Source organism: Haliotis asinina, chromosome 4 (genome assembly GCF_037392515.1).
Source record: "Haliotis asinina isolate JCU_RB_2024 chromosome 4, JCU_Hal_asi_v2, whole genome shotgun sequence".
NCBI classification, from domain to species: domain Eukaryota; kingdom Metazoa; phylum Mollusca; class Gastropoda; order Lepetellida; family Haliotidae; genus Haliotis; species Haliotis asinina.
Window position 1 is genome coordinate 80,630,677 of NC_090283.1, and position 16,199 is coordinate 80,646,875.

Sequence of the window (16,199 nt, forward strand, 5' to 3'; positions counted from 1 at the left end):
CGTACAGCCTAGACAAACTGAATAAAAATATTTCGAAAATGTATCATATTTTAAAGAAGTTTTATATCGTTTTCGGTTAAACTTTACAAAAGTTAGCTATCAATCCGTCGACCCTAGAAAATATAAATATTACAAAAAATGAGTTATTGTTGCTATCGACATTAATAAATAATACACGACATATAATATATCATAATTATTAATACTATTATAAACACCTGTTGGGTGTGTATGCCACTGCATGTCTGAGGGTCAACCTAAACTTCACATCACTGTCTGTGCCCTGTGCAACTCGCTGCCACTGCCATAAACCGTAAGGAACGCGGCGTGCTGTCTTGAGACCTGTGTCCTTCAATGTGGTCACATCTGTGTGACTCTCTTGTACATACAAAACCAACATCCTCATCACTGAGAAAAATCACATAAAAAAATTGCATTGTTTTGCTTTCCACGTCCACCTCGCACCAAGTCCGTATTCTCGAAATGGGTTCAGGAGCTGTCCTGATAAAGTTTGTCAAAAAGGTATTATTAATAATTACGAGGCACGTGGATCAGAATATTTGCCCATGAATAAATCAGTTTTGGTTAATTTGTCTTTAATCACGAACATGAAGGGTCTGTCAGCGATGAACTCCGGGGGCACTGACCTCAGAGCTATACCAGCCCCTGTGAGCCCTGATCCCACACTGCCACCCTCATCCACGTCTAGAACCGACATGTGCATTACGTGATCTACAAACAAATTCTTAGTGCCATCTATTGGCGACATGTCTGCTTTCTTTTCAAACACATCGTTGATCCCCATTTTCTTCAAATGAGGTTTAAGGTCAAGGTCACTCATGAGATTCATACGCGGCATGCGCAGATGAAACCGCGCTGGTCCTTTCATGTCTGTTATGAGATTCTGAAATGTCGCAGATGTCAATCTGCGTTCGAGTTCCTCAAGTCCACTGTCTTCATCGGGCAGAATTATATAGAAACTAAACCTGTGCGAGTCGTATGGTATTTCGATGACCTTGACCTTAAGGTCGGGGTTAATTTTATAATAGTACCTCCAGTCACAAAACATCATGTCCACATCGGCTCGTGTGTGTCTGTTGACGTCGAACATGGTCCGATTGGTCCGGCTACGATCAAACAACATGTCCCAAGAGCCATTGAAATATACGGCGTTCATAAACAACAACGATCTTTTGCTTTTCACGGATAAATTCGTCTTGAAGTCATTCAGCTTGCCTCGGGTATTTCTCTTGATCCATTTCTTCAACGAGGATAGTGCTGCGTTCTTCGTGTTGTGATTATATGTCCGTATTTTAGCTTTATAGAATTTCCTCATCCGTTTGACGAATCTGTTTCTCAGATGAATCGATTCGTGGACATACAGTGCATCGGCCACTTGAAACGACACATTGCGCATAGGTCTGCGCATCATTTCTGCAAAATGGCGGAAGGCCTTCCGAACTTTTCTGGGTCTTTTTAAAAGCTTATATCCCACGGCGTTGAATATTTCCTTAGCCGTGACGTTGGTTGCTCCGAGGTAGACCATGGACACAGTCTTGAATACACTGACAGGGGAGAACACCAGGTTTTTCCGACCAGAGGACAACTGTTTGTAAAGGTTCCACGTGAAGTTGTTAGCCACGGTGGCAAACTGGGCGTGCAGGCGTGGGGGGAACTCCGACAGCGGAGGTCGACGTCTGCTTGCTCGGTAGTGTCGACGTCTGTGCCGCGCTAGGCACCCTGGGAAAGGATAAATTAGTATCAGCATTAGTAACTTAAATTGTATGTGTACATGATGATACCGCTTCAGTATTGAGATGTAACATTTTAACTCACTGGATGAGTGAGTGTGTTTAGTTTTACGTCACACTCAGAAATATTCCAGCTATATGACGGTGGTCTGTAAATAACCCAGTGATCAACAGCATGGGTATCGATCTACATAACTGGGAACCGATGATGTGGTTATCTCCCAAAACGTTTGCATGACAAAACTTCTATATGTCAAAACTTCTACAAAAAGTCCAAACCGAATTATGCACTTACCTATAGGAATAACAGAACAGCCTATGGGGTGGGATTATGGAAGGAGTAGTTGGGGGTAGAGGAATACAGAGGGTAGAGGATCACCACAAGTTCAGTAACTACTTTTTACCTACTTAGCAAGATGAAAGAGTATTATGTGGAGACAGTCATAATTTTAAACATTTAGTATAAATTAAATACCTGATAAATACTTTGGTAAAAATGAAGTTGATACTACTTACTGAGTCTTCTCACATTGTAAGAGATTAGAACTGTAGTATACTAGTATGTATTTCGTTTGACACAAAAGCTGACCGATGAATTGCAGTATAACTCGAAAACTAATAAACACAAAATACTCAATGAAACGCTGATCATAATTAAAACATCATATAAACTCTGTGAGGTTTTTGCAGATTATTCATCCTATAAAATAAAAAAGTTGTGTAACAAAGTATCATAAAAATATCGACACAGTTCACTGTTTGTTACGAGGGAGGTGTGTAGAGAAAAGGACAGCCAGGTGTTAGGGAAGCACGTGCAGAAGTGCCGAGAAAGTTATATATTCATTAACCTGTGTTGTGCTGTCTGCATGCTTTCTCGCACACCTAGATGTCCCTTTGTCTGCACCCCTCCCTCGTAACACACAGTGAAATGTGTCAATACTTTAATGACAGTTTGTTTCCGATTCTGTGTGTAGTTGCAGCCCCAAAAGTACATTCCATCTTTCACGCAACAGATATTCCCGACTATTTGCTCTTCGAGTCAATGATGTTCATACTCAGTTGTTTTCGAATAAGTATGGATTCATTGATTCGAAGAACAAGTAGTCGGGAAAGCAATATGACATATCCGCAGTTCGAGACAAAGGGTGACAAAGACGAGGATTCTCAGGACAACAAAACCCCACGTCGCCATGAAAATACGTCACGTGTTCTCGTGTTAGCATCTACTTTGAAATGTCGAATCTCTTAGAATAACGTAGTTGTCTATTGTTCATCTTGTAATAACATTTGTTGAAGAAATGTATTGAAAAAACATCTACTGTTGGCTACATTACTTTCAACATGGCCAGCTGAAGATATTGGCTCATATTTTCAGAACTGCTGAACTGCTTGGTTTTTCTGTCTCTGACAAAACCAGGTCTCCTGACGCTGATGCCTTGCATGTGCGCGTTAAAGGGCTCTTCTCAAAACACCCACCATCTGAACGTCAGCTGACCTCCGAGCGGTCAGTCGTACGTGCGTACTAACCTGCAGAGATGTGCTACGGCACGTCTATATGATTGTCTGTGAATTGACATGGTAGTGACTTGGTCAGACGCGGGGACATACAACACGAGGATTTAAAGGGACAGTGAGCCCTGTCCAAATATAATAAACTAACACATAAGGACTTAGAAACCCATCTCTCAAAATCAGCCTACACAGAGAAGTATTTGTGACTTTCTGTAAAGCGCCTGAATTTCTTTCGTTCCTAAATCACAACGGGCGGCATAAAAGTTTGTAAAATTATATATCAACGTCCCGGGTATTAAGTGTGAAAACAGTAAAATACTACAGAGAAACTCCGTTAAACCGGAAGGGCCGTTGCAAGTCATTACGCCAGGACTAACAAATGCCCTCAGCATATGGACGCAGGTGTGATGATGTGGAACAATGTTTTTGGATGGACAACCTATTCATTGTAACATACGGAACATTTCGGTGTAGGCACTAACACCATTAATAAGCAAGTGATTGATAACGGTGTTAGAGTTTACACCGAAACTGCTGCTTGACTCGACTAACGCTGAACATCACTGCTGCTTGACTCGGCTAACGCTGAACATCACTGTTGCTTGACTTGGCTTACGCTATACATCATGGCTGTTTGACTCGGCTAACGCTAAACACCGCTGGTGGAAACAATACGTTTAGGTTTTTCGACGGACAAAATGTCTCAATTCGATGATGCGTACTTTAACTATAACAGTTAAGGGCAAAAATATAGCACTACACGTGGGGGGTCTGTTGGTGGGGCTGGATTTCTTTTCTACGATGCCAAATTTAAGGTTTACCTACGATATGTCTATGACAGATACACGACGGTGTCGATGACCCCTAAATTATCGATTGTAGTTCAGGGCCAACTGACGGGCTATTCCAGTGGCGTGTCGACTCACCTTGCCAGACAAACAAATGATAAACACATCTTTTCTAGCTTATTGCATCTAACGTAACCAACGTGATGTCTAAATCAGTACGTCCAAATGAAACTTACGAATTCACGCTTTGAACTAGTTTTTTTCATCAAGAATGTCGCTGTGTCCTCGTCTACTGTACGAACCAGGGCGTCGTAGACGTTCATGATGGAGCCCCGGGACAGGGTACTGACAAACACATATTTATTATTGGGATTCGAATCAAAGAGTACATCACGACAACAGCTAGAGAGAACGGTGGACGCTTAATACTGAAGAAGGTGGAATGCTCCGTTTAGAGTTACCTCCCATACTCGTAGCAGGCTCTGAGATAACTGGTTTTTCCGTTGGCATGGGAAGTAAAATAACGTTTTGACCTTTCACGAAAACATATACTCAAGGCAGGTTTATATTTTTTAATTTCATTCCTGGCCGCTTTGTTTCTTACGAGAAAAGCGACCACGGATTACTTCTAAAACTAGATCTAGTCTCATTTAATCCCTGTCAGGTGGACTGAGTGAAACTAAAGAACGTGCAATGAGATCAAGCAATATTTTCTCAGGTGTTATCAATTGCATTGTTGACTTAATTCTTCCAAAATGATATCACGAGAATCCACCTACTAAACGAACGCTGAATACCGCTGAATGTGTGTATAATGTGCTTAATCTCGGCACGATGAAAGAGGCTGTGAAAACTCGGGGCTTAATGAGAGTAGTGTTTATACAAGTGTTCAAGTCTGTATATAACAACTGAACATTGCACGACTGTTTTCACGCCCCCGGCGATATGACAAGCCTACCCACCTGTCTGAGGAGTCACGATTTCACATCTCAAAGGGGACCAGTACTCAGGTGAAACAATGGGTGTTCATTAATTAATCTCAGCAGAGAATGGCGACATAATAAGCTATAGTTTTTTTTCTTCACAATATTACTAAGAGATGTGTATATAATGTAAGTTTCGGTTGGCATAATGTCTATGACAAAGGCTTACCTGTCGAGGGAAATTAAATTCTCTGAGCGGTAATTTCAAGAAAGCCAATAACATGTCCGGACTGTACTTAATTAGCATCGCCACGCGGAAACAACAACCGTCCATAGTGGGTTACTTTGTGTTTTTTCGAGGTATGCTATGATGTATGCTCTAATTGAATTTTCACCATCCTTTCCTGACCATCCTTCTCCCACCCCACTTCCACCCTCCTTATCCCCCCCCCCCCCCCCCCGCACCCAATTAAAAAGTGCTTCATTCTAAATAAATAAATGAAGATGTGGGTCAAAGGTTTTCAAGTAAAGTACAAGACGATTACACACTATTTCAAAACTCGTTTGCTATTGGTCTGTAAACTTCTGCTGCGAAGTTTAATCAATAAAGTAACAATCAAAAGTTCCCCGTTCATTTTCAGTGTCCACGTGGTGTTTGCTGTCAAGGACTGTTAATTGTTATGGGACAAAGTTTGGTGGCCACGGTTTTACAGTCATATAACATACTCGCGGGACTGACGCTAGATTAACATATGTTCTGTGAAAATATGTGATGGCTCACAGATTAAATGGTTCAGGGACTGGGAGACAGACAGCGCTGACGTCACAGCAACCCTTCTCTGTGACAAAGGGACGAGGAAGCGAGTCGGTCGCTAGCCAGGTTCAACAGACAGCAAAATGCCACCTTGACGCCAGAGTCTTGAGTCAGTTTCTCAGTTGTCAAAACGAACGGCACTAAGATCTCCCAGAAGACCAGGGTTATGTTACTCACAAAGGACTGCACTGCACTACACGGCGTCCTTGCAGATCGACTAATGATTTAAAAACATAATTAGATTTTTTAAAACCGAGCGCCACCCATATCTCCCGTCAAACAGACCAACTGTAGTGTAGACACCCGTAACGACCGGCGGAGTGTTGGTATGACGGAGCGGCTACTCAGTGATATGTCAACACAGTCATATTAATAATAATTATCAAGATACGAAAGCAATATGGTAACTAAATAATCAACGCTGTAAGAAAACAAGACTGGCATCAACGTACTCATGGACGACAAGCGGTAAAGCAAGATAGTGGCGAATAGTGACAACATATTACTGTGACCTGTGCAGTATCATTTATATCAAAAGAAGCTGTAATACTTGGCTAACGTATCGCCTCACTTCTCATCCCAGCTACTCAGCATGAACCTACATCCGGCACTACAGTCTACACAACAGGTCTGACGTGCTTTAACATATATATATCTTCCATGCCTCTTGGTATCAAACATTAATGTATCGTTTCTCGTAACCCACTGTGAGAATCAGAAACAGTGACATAAAACCAAACAGAAATAAGCCGGAGTCGGTGTCCCTGCGTATGTCAACTGTAGAACAGACTGTCAGACTTAACAGACTGTTTTCTCTCCTTCCTAAGCACCGAGTGCATATTGAAGGGACACCACCCGTAACTCGACACCCAGACGAGCGGCCCTTTACATGTGCATAACACTAAAGATTATGGCGTATTCAAGTTTAGCTACCACGACACAATGGAGATAATGCACCTTTAAACCTATACAATAGAGTTTAGTAATTTAACCTTTAACTTCACACATTATTTGTGACAATGGAAGGTTGGGAGAGAACCTTTAACGGCCCCTCACCATCTGTCGTCTGCTCCAGGTGTCCGGCGCGCGCAATGGAGCGTTATATTTATCGCTGGTCTCATGCTTTGCTATTGATTTTCAATTATCACTTTTGCTTCCCCCTAAACAACCTGATCCTGTCCCCCCATCGACCGCGGGATTGTAGTGCATAGTCCAAATGGACACGGCGATCTCTGCAAACTTTGTCCACCATTGCTAGCATACTATGTAGACTTGCGCTGACACTAGTACACGAAAACAATGCATCTAAAACAAAGTGACACATTGCACCACTGAGCACGACGTATCTTACATCAACTGCTATTTTTGCAACAACCCCCGGGCACTGTCTCAGTTGTGAGGAAACATAAATCTTATTTTTATGAGAAAAATATTATAATATGTACGACTCAGTGTTAAAAATAGCCATTGGTCAATGATTCGCACAGCAAAACGCGAGTCAGGTAGCAACATGTACAGTCATAGAATAAGAAGAGAAAAACAGCGAGCCGGTTTGATAAGATCTGACTGTTTGAATGACATGAATGAAAAATAATTACATACCCGTCATGAGAAGTATCACCATCATACACACGACGAGAAGGACCGTTCGGAGCGCCATCTTACCCCTTGCAACAAGTTGGGACTGTCGATAGCAAATCAGGTGCTGAGTAGATTTAACTTTCGGGTATGCTTGCAGACCAGTTACCTCCCTTGGCGGTTTTGGCGCTTATTGAAGTGGTCATAAAATAGCGAGGTTTTCCTTTCTGTATTGCAGGCAATTTCCGCCCCCTCCCTCCCCCACATGATGTTCATGTCGTGATTCCTACTGATACTAAGAAAATGTATTTATCACTGATATAGAAAAAAAATACTTATTAGAAATTTGTGTCTGTATGGAGGGGAGGTGTGTATGTGCGTGTGTGTGTGTGTCCGTGCGTGCGCGCGCGTGTGTGTGTGTGTTTAGAGGGAAGGGGTTAGTGAGGGGGGTAGGTTGAAAGGGGGTCGGGGAAATTGAGGAAAATGCTTGGAAAGAAAACTTCGGGCGGTCAGGGGATGGAAACACGTAGCACAATACGCACACCCTTAAATGTCCCGAGGAAACCCAGACTAGTTCCATAAGGGACATCAGCATGGCAGCGAGCGCTTGGTAGGATTGAGAATAATGTGGTTCTGGGACTGTGAGATAGACTAACCCATAAGCTGAGTATCTCATTGTGAAAAGAACGTTCCCAAATTCACATGAATGATACAGTTTACTACACGAGCCTTTATTATGCAGGTCGAGTTCCAATTGGATCTGAGTCTGTTTACAACTTATGGAGTGAACGAGTAGAGCGTGTTTACAGTGCGGCTTCCTGTGCCTGACATTCAGCACCCACCTCGGGTCGGGGGGACAGGCCTGTCGGTGCTGAGTTCACCCTGTCTGATGATAAACACCTGACACTGGACTCGGGGGCACCCCCCTCAAAACTTCATCATTTAGTGGATGTTGCTGAATGACACCTTGTGATACAACTGACGTATTAGATTATCTACAGTAGTAGTGGATGAATTTTCATTTAAAACCCTCACTACTTAGGACTTCTCTCCAGGCCGGACATATACGGTTCCGAATTAACCATACTTAATCATACGTTAACCTTACTTTCTTTTATTTTATTTCGGGCTATATATAACCTCATTAATCAGGAGTAGCTATCGAGGCTACTGAGTAATGGAGTAGCTATCGGGCTACTGAGCAATGGAGAAACTATCGGGGCTACTGAATAATGGAGAAACTATCGGGCTACTGAGCAATGGAGAAACTATCGGGCTACTGAGTAATGGAGAAACTATCGGGCTACTGAGCAATGCAGCAAAGATCAGGACTACTGAGTAATGGAGAAACTATCGGGCTACTGAGCAATGCAGCAAAGATCAGGACTACTGAGTAATGGAGAAACTATCGGGCTACTGAGCAATGCAGCAAAGATCAGGACTACTGAGTAATGGAGAAACTATCGGGCTACTGAGCAATGCAGCAAAGATCAGGACTACTGAGTAATGGAGAAACTATCGGGCTACTGAGCAATGCAGCAAAGATAAGGACTACTGAGTAATGGAGAAACTATCGGGCTACTGAGTAATGCAGCAAAGATCAGGACTACTGAGTAATGGAGAAACTATCGGGCTACTGAGTAATGCAGCAAAGATCAGGACTACTGAGTAATGCAGCAGACTAAACAGCAAGTTACTCGGCTTTCACGACAAATAGGGATAGCTGAAAATATTTTCTAACGCAGATCTTTACGGATATGACATCTCGAATTATAATTACTAACGGTTTGTGATTTATCGTTTCTTAATTTAAGACCAAAGGTGGTTGACAGGCCAATCAAAATCTTCTAAAGATTTTCACTGTTTCCAATCGGGTGCCCTAGGATTCCATTAAAGTCATAAGGTCAAAGATCGGAGTGTATACGTTATATCCATGGGTTAAAACTGAATGTTGTTAGGAGCATGCTCCAGTGTATTTGCGGTACTGTGGTGGAAATATAACACCCTGGAGTACCGAGGATGAGTCCCAAGAGTAAAACATTGATTTACGAGTAGAGAATAGCGGTAAACCGTGAGTGATCTAGGTAGAAGTATTGTTGGTCGTAGTAGGCGTGCCACTTATGTACAACTCGGCAGTATATGTAATAGATATCCACCTACCCTTGAAGGTAGTCTAGATCAAACAGCAATGAACCCCTGTGTAAACATGTCTTAGCCAATCAGAATGCAAGGGATGTAGTCAGATTAGAACGTTAACTTAAAGGGTAAAGGGTTTTTAATAGTGACGTGGTCTTGTGTGCACTGCTCTGAGGGCGAATACAGGCGGAGGAGACAAGGAGTAGGTTTGGTCTCCCCCTGTACAAACGAAAACACGAAAAAAGCCCCAAAATAAACCTTCATTAAAACAAAATAAATGGTTTGAGTTTGACTAGTAATACAAACTTTCTTTAGTCTTGGATTGGACAAAAACTTAAAAATTATGGTGTAGCAGGACAACTCCACGGACTGACAGCAGACGGCAGTCGGATAGATGTGGTCGCTACGATGTCGTGTACAGAGGCAGAAACACGGGTGCCCAGTGTCATCCCTGGAACATAAGCTGACGTGGACCCAGAGATGCCGACACAGACCTTTCGGGGGAGAACAGTTTACCTTTCATTTGTGGTTTGATTTGCTGGGGGAATTGAACCAGAGGGAAACTGACACCAGGGAGGTGTAGCTGGTGGGATACAAGTTTAGAGGTTCTTGTGTACCTGGACTCGTATATATATGGAACCAGTGAGAACACACATACACAGTATAGCGCCTGACAAATACCCACACCGTAGTAAGCACAAGCTTTCTTTTATGTCCTTATTCATTCAAGTCCATATCATTTTATCAGTGTGATATAGTAGGATCTTTTCATGTCGAAGAATAGACTTAGTACTCGCCCACCCGAAAAGATCACTGACAGTAACGATTAGGTCAATGCTAGGGCAGTCAGAGCGCTGAATGTTTCAGCTTACCATTGTCAGATCAGCTATATATTACTGAACGGGTGGAACACTATGAGTGCTATTGATAATGCGTAAGTAAAGATATGCTTTGACTGTAGGTAATGGTTCACTCAGATCTTCTGGGAAAAGATAGCCCTGAGAGTGTAGAGGCAAATTAGTAGATCCTGCCAGCAGAGGACAGATTCGGTCAACGTAGAGCCGTTCAGCAGAGGACAGATTCGGTCAACAGAGGACAGATTCGGTCAACGTAGAGTAGATCCGTCCAGCAGAGGACAGATCCGGTCAACAGAGGACAGATCCGGTCAACAGAGGACAGATCCGGTCAACACTGGGCAGATACGGTCAGCGGAGGCTCCTTGTAGACGTCACAACGTGCAGTAGTTACACCGGGACAAACGTTAAGCACGAGGACCCACATCTACAAAGCGACCGCAGCGTTAAGAGGATCATACCTACAATGTCATATATCACAGACTTACGATAGTCGTAGAGATAAGCTCGCTTTGGTGAAGGCAACAGTTTTTATCTCTCTGTACCCCTCCACCCGTGTGAGACTGTGATATCAACGTAATACGTGTGTAATACGTCGTAAAAGAACACGATATACAAAACGAACAAACAAACAAAAAACCAATACCCCCCCCAAAAAAACAAACAAACAAAAAAAACAACAACACACACACCCCTAAAAATACAAAAACAACCAACCCCCCCAAAAAAAAACCCCAAAAAAACAAAAAAAAAACAAAACAAAAACAAAACAAACCAAACCAAAACAACAAACCAACAAACAAAACAAAAAAAACAACAAAAAAAACCCCCCAACAACAACAAAAATCCTAAAAATACAAAAAGAAAAAAAACATATATGAAACAGCAGAGGACGAGGTAAAGTTCTAAAATGTCGAGGATGACTGGGCGACTTGAAGTAACATTTTGAAGTGCTTGAAGGCAAGAAAGTAAATCTGTAAATAGCAATGAATTTTTCCGAGTGGTTCTGGTGTTTAATATTGGTCAAAGCTGTAATATACCTTTGGCCTCAGCCGTGAAGATGGAACTGTTTTCAGGCATTCTAGACGAGACGAGAGTCTTGGATCCAACGATTGTGGCACTCAGGCAACATGCCCATTATCGTAGGATCCGTCTGTGAAAATGTTGCCGTGGGTGTTATACATGGAACGTAGCTGGTTGTACTCTTGTTGGAAGTAAGATCGACCTGTGGCCTCAACATCTGCCTGGGTGGCGAAGACAGAAGCCGGAAAGGTGCTATGATATCGAGATCAATTTCAGATGCAGATATGTGTGGTTGAACACTGATTTCAAGTGGTGGAACCAGGTTTGTCACTTTGGAGCAAATCAACGTGGAACGTAATGTTCACGTGCAGCGAGTAATCTGATCATCTCAGCTTTTGCAGGTACGTGTGAATACAAAGCACAAGGCTCTTACTCAACATATAAAATGAAAAAAAATATGTATACATCAAACTGCACACTTACTTGTGGTTAAAGTGTTGGCTCGTCACGCCGAAAACCCGGGTTCGATTGCTACGTGGGTAAATGTATGTCTGCTGTCCCCCGCGGTGACATTGCTGGAATATTGCTAAAAGCGACGTAAACTGTGCTCACTCACTCACTCACTCACTCACTCACTCACTCAAAAAACTCAAAAAAGAAAGTTTGCCGACCCCTAGTCAGCCGGGCAATGCTTTGCAGGAGTTGCAGGAACCCAAGGCTGTAGCCGTCTGGCAATACATAGTTTGCCGACCCCAAGTCAGCCGGGCAATGCTTTGCAGGAGTTGCAGGAACCCAAGGGTGTGGACGTCTGACAATACATAGTTTGCCGACCCGTATGGCAAGCCGTTACTGATATCTTTGAAGTTATCTTGACTGAAAATAGAGATATCTTGAATTGAACTGAAGATATTTGCACACGGCTTTGGCGCGCCACGTATGACTTGAAATCTGTTGACGTCTTCATTGTTCTGAAGCAGGGAGTTGTTTCAAGAGGGTATCGTGAGGTTGATCGCTTTGCATTCATGCAGGCACATGGTTCTGGGCCGACAACCCGAAAGCCATGCTGCAGTTAAGGGCCTTGATTTTAGAAACTCTTGAAACCTGAGATCGTCGCAGGTTAATGTGAACGTATGGCACTTACGACTGTCTTACCGCTAAGAGAGCTTCGGAAATCTAGTCCCTGACACGTAACTTAACTTCTTGCGTATCGCTGGTGTTCATGTCCTTGGTACCATTCACTGACCAGATTGTTGTAGAATTCTGTTGTTAAAATGTCTTGGCTAACACGTTCATGATCTTGGACAGATTGACCTTTCCGTTCCCAGGTTGGAACCTGATTGAACGCGTTTGGGACGTGCTGGGAAGACTGGTGTGAGAGTAGATGAATCAACCCCAGACCTACGGGCAAACACTCGCTGATCTGTGGCGACGTTAGTTAGGTTAGAAGTTTATGGCTTTCCCGCACACGTAAAACGCCGTAGAAGATCACGCTGGTCATTGGCCTGTTCTGTTCAAGGTGAAGGTCGGATGTGCGACTTATGGAACGTAATGCACGACGAGACTGTTCATTGCCTGCAATGTTCACCAGATTTCATTCTGTCACACCAATATTGCCTGACTCTGAGGATGTGGGTTCGAATCCCAGATGGGGCTAAACAAAACAAAACAAAATATAGAATCTGTACTTGACTAAGAAACTGCACTCTGCGGCACTACCATCTGAGGCTCATGAGGTGCCATATGCACACCGAAATGGACGTCGTTGTCGACAGCTCTCAACGGACTTGCCACTGTCATGCATGGTGAATGAGATGAGATGAAGTAAAGTTGGCACAGGACTGACATAACGATAGTATCTTGACGAACGACCCCGTACTTCTGTTGATTCAGGCGGGCGAGAGATTTATTACTTGACTCCATTCAGGAAGATTTGTGTGATACAATGGAGATAGCCACTACATTAAATCACGGGACGTCGAGGAGAATGAGAGTAATGATATGATATTTGACTGTTTGATATTGCACATCATTTCATAGCGATTGTCGTCTCCTTTATGTTACGAATAAAAGCAGTCACACTCACTACTGCTGCTGCTGCTGCTACTACTACTACTACAAGGGCCCGTGAAGGTCTGGGGTAGAAAAGACCTTCAGCAACCCAAGCTTGCCATATAAGGCGACAATGCTTGTTGTAAGAGGCGACTAACGGGTGGTCAGGCTCGCTGACTCGGTTGACACATGTCATCGGTTACCAGTTGCGCAGATCGATGCTCATGTTGTTGATCACTGGTTTGTCTGTTTCAGACTCGACTATTTACAGACCGCCGACATATAGCTGAAATATTGCTCTAAAACTAAACTAACTCAATCACTCACTCACTACTACTACTACTACTACTACTACTACTACTACTACTACTACTACTACTACTACTACTACTACTACTACTACAAGGACGTTCCGGGCAACTGTCACAGTAAATCCAAAGGTCAAAGATGACTACTTTTGCTACTAGAATGACAGCTGTAGATTCGGAGTAGAAGCACTAGTCACAGCTGGTGGTGGGGGTGAAAATGACAGCCGTCTTCGTATTGGCAGTGGCAATATCAGTAACATAGTAATGGTGGTTGTAGGAAGCAGTGCTTAGTAGTAGTAAATATAGCGGTATTAGTAGTAAATGTGAATGTAAATTTAAATGTAAATGGAAAATATCCAGCCATGAAGGTAACTTAATTCCCGGAATATTGTTCACAGAAAGCTGTTGCTGTTTCATGAACGTGATGTGTGCAGCGCTGTCAACGACGGTAAACTCGCAAGAGTTGTCTCCCCTAGACTTCCGAACACTGAAGAGCGCGGGCCGTCGATCGATGCCGGGAAAATACAGCCACGCGTGTTATGACGGAAAACCAGTCAATGGTAGCTGTGCCGCATTTACGATTGGAAAAATGGGTGATATCTCGGAGTTTATCAATTTGTTGATAGTTTAATTTTGTTTTAAAGACAGCAAACGTAGCAATCCGATTTACAAGGTGTCGGATTACGTGAAACGTACAACTTTTGCTCTTGGCATGAAAAAGAACATCGTGTTAAAAATTGTCAGAAAATGTCAAGCATATTGTCAACACTGCTATATGTGACATTGACATTGCACGCTGGTATGCATGTGTTGAACATGTCAAGAAGGTGGGGAAAGAGTACTGGCTCAAAGATGTTGCTTGAAGGAGAAATCAGTTAATTCAGTTGACATTCCTCTGGACACTGATGACTCCTCTGTGGAAGAATGGAGTGAACTAGATGATGTTTAATTCTGTTATTAAAAATACAGATAATAATAGTATCTAGCCAGATATGCTCAAAGAAATATAAATTCTTTGACAATGACAGCACTGACCATTTCCAACGACTTATAGTGTAGCATGAAACACTCATTTCACATAAAATTATCATGAAAATATAAATATTAACTACCTATATGCTTAAAGCTATTAGAAATGCATTGCTTAATTTGGAGTGTGAACGACATCAAAACATAACACTTTTGTCTTTTATAGACTTTCTTTAATGAGTGTGCATGAGTGTGTGTGCACGGGGCTTTAAAACTTGTTGAGTTCTAACCATGGGCTGGATCCGATTAATGATTTAGTGTAAATATACTTTCCGTGTTCTTTACATGCATTTCCACTTAGGTACTGCATAAACAAAATATGACATTAACATTACAAATTGAAAGATTTTAACCTGAAGGATAATATTCACTAATGGGTCTTGCGGTTCATGTTGAACAACTCAGGGAAACAAACTCCGTTTGATGGGTAAGAGTTGGCACCCACCTTACCCTTTTCACGACCGGTGACACCTCTGCATACCTGTCACGTGCAGAGCTGACCTACACTGACAAACGTTGACCTTTCTGACCCAACACTGCGGTTGTTTTAGGTCATTGGCTCCCTCCCTCTGCAAGCAGCCTGCGTTCTGCTGTTTATTTTGTTGACAGTTACATAGACAGATTCTTTCATACAAACGTATCACGTCCATGGTTTACAATGTGATTCGGTTGTCTGACAAAACATCCACTTGCAAAGTTTGAGATCGATTGGATCATTGGATGAAGAGTTGTTTACAAAAACCGGATCCGCGTGCCTTTCATGTCAAACTATAGATGCAAAGATGATTGTAAGAAACATTGGTCTACAGTGACATCTGGACGTTAATGAAAACCGTTAAAAAAAGAATGGCATCCATGCACGTGTATAGGTTACTGTTTTATGTTATTGGGTGATGATAAAGAGAAATGGTGATGTGTTCGTAAGATGTCTGTCTTTGAAAAGTTTGATTACACAACCAAAATATTACTAGAATTTGTACTTTACTAAGAAAGTGAAATGTTTGTTAACGCTTATATTATACGTTCTATCCAAATTTCCCAACCATTTTGAAGAGTATATTTCTGAATATATGAATTGCAAGTGTTATCCCTCTAGAATTGACACACATATTTTCTACACGTTTCAGCTAAAATTATGCTGTATCAGGTACTACACCCCTCCACCCCGCAAAAACTTGGTAATATATCGATCTGGTTAAAAGCCAACAGACGCTTGGGTTATGTGTCGCTAATAATCATAAATAGTTGTCTTAGCTAGCATCACAAAATATGACGTCACGGATTGACGTCAGATGTCTTCGTCACCTACGCCATCTTGTACATCATTTAAAGCTGATGATCGACTGAACAACTTAGTGTTATGTTTTGCTGTTTCAGGTATGATAATCAAATGAAACACCAGATATATTTCCCTTGAAGCCCTCTAGATCATAT

At 42.3% G+C, this 16,199-nt stretch overlaps 1 protein-coding gene across 1 annotated transcript; it reads right to left on the reverse strand.

Annotated features, from left to right (window-relative positions):
* Positions 1–43: 43 nt before the first annotated feature.
* LOC137282761 (leukocyte elastase inhibitor-like) lies at positions 44–7,482 on the reverse strand. Its single transcript, XM_067814547.1, has 2 exons — positions 7,391–7,482; positions 44–1,740 (listed from the first exon to the last, which is right to left on the reverse strand). The coding sequence occupies exons 1-2, from the start codon at positions 7,446–7,448 to the stop codon at positions 536–538; spliced, it is 1,263 nt and encodes a 420-aa protein (XP_067670648.1). The 5' UTR covers positions 7,449–7,482; the 3' UTR covers positions 44–535.
* Positions 7,483–16,199: the final 8,717 nt, after the last annotated feature.

What these genes read in the sequence shown, in the direction of transcription:
- LOC137282761 (XM_067814547.1), bottom strand. Translation starts at nt 7,448, where the DNA reads ATGGCGCTCCGAACGGTCCTTCTCGTCGTGTGTATGATGGTGATACTT. An exon ending in GGTGATACTTCTCATGACGG is followed by an intron (nt 1,741 to 7,390) that starts GTATGTAATTAT and finishes ATCCTTTCCCAG; the next exon opens with GGTGCCTAGCGCGGCACAGA.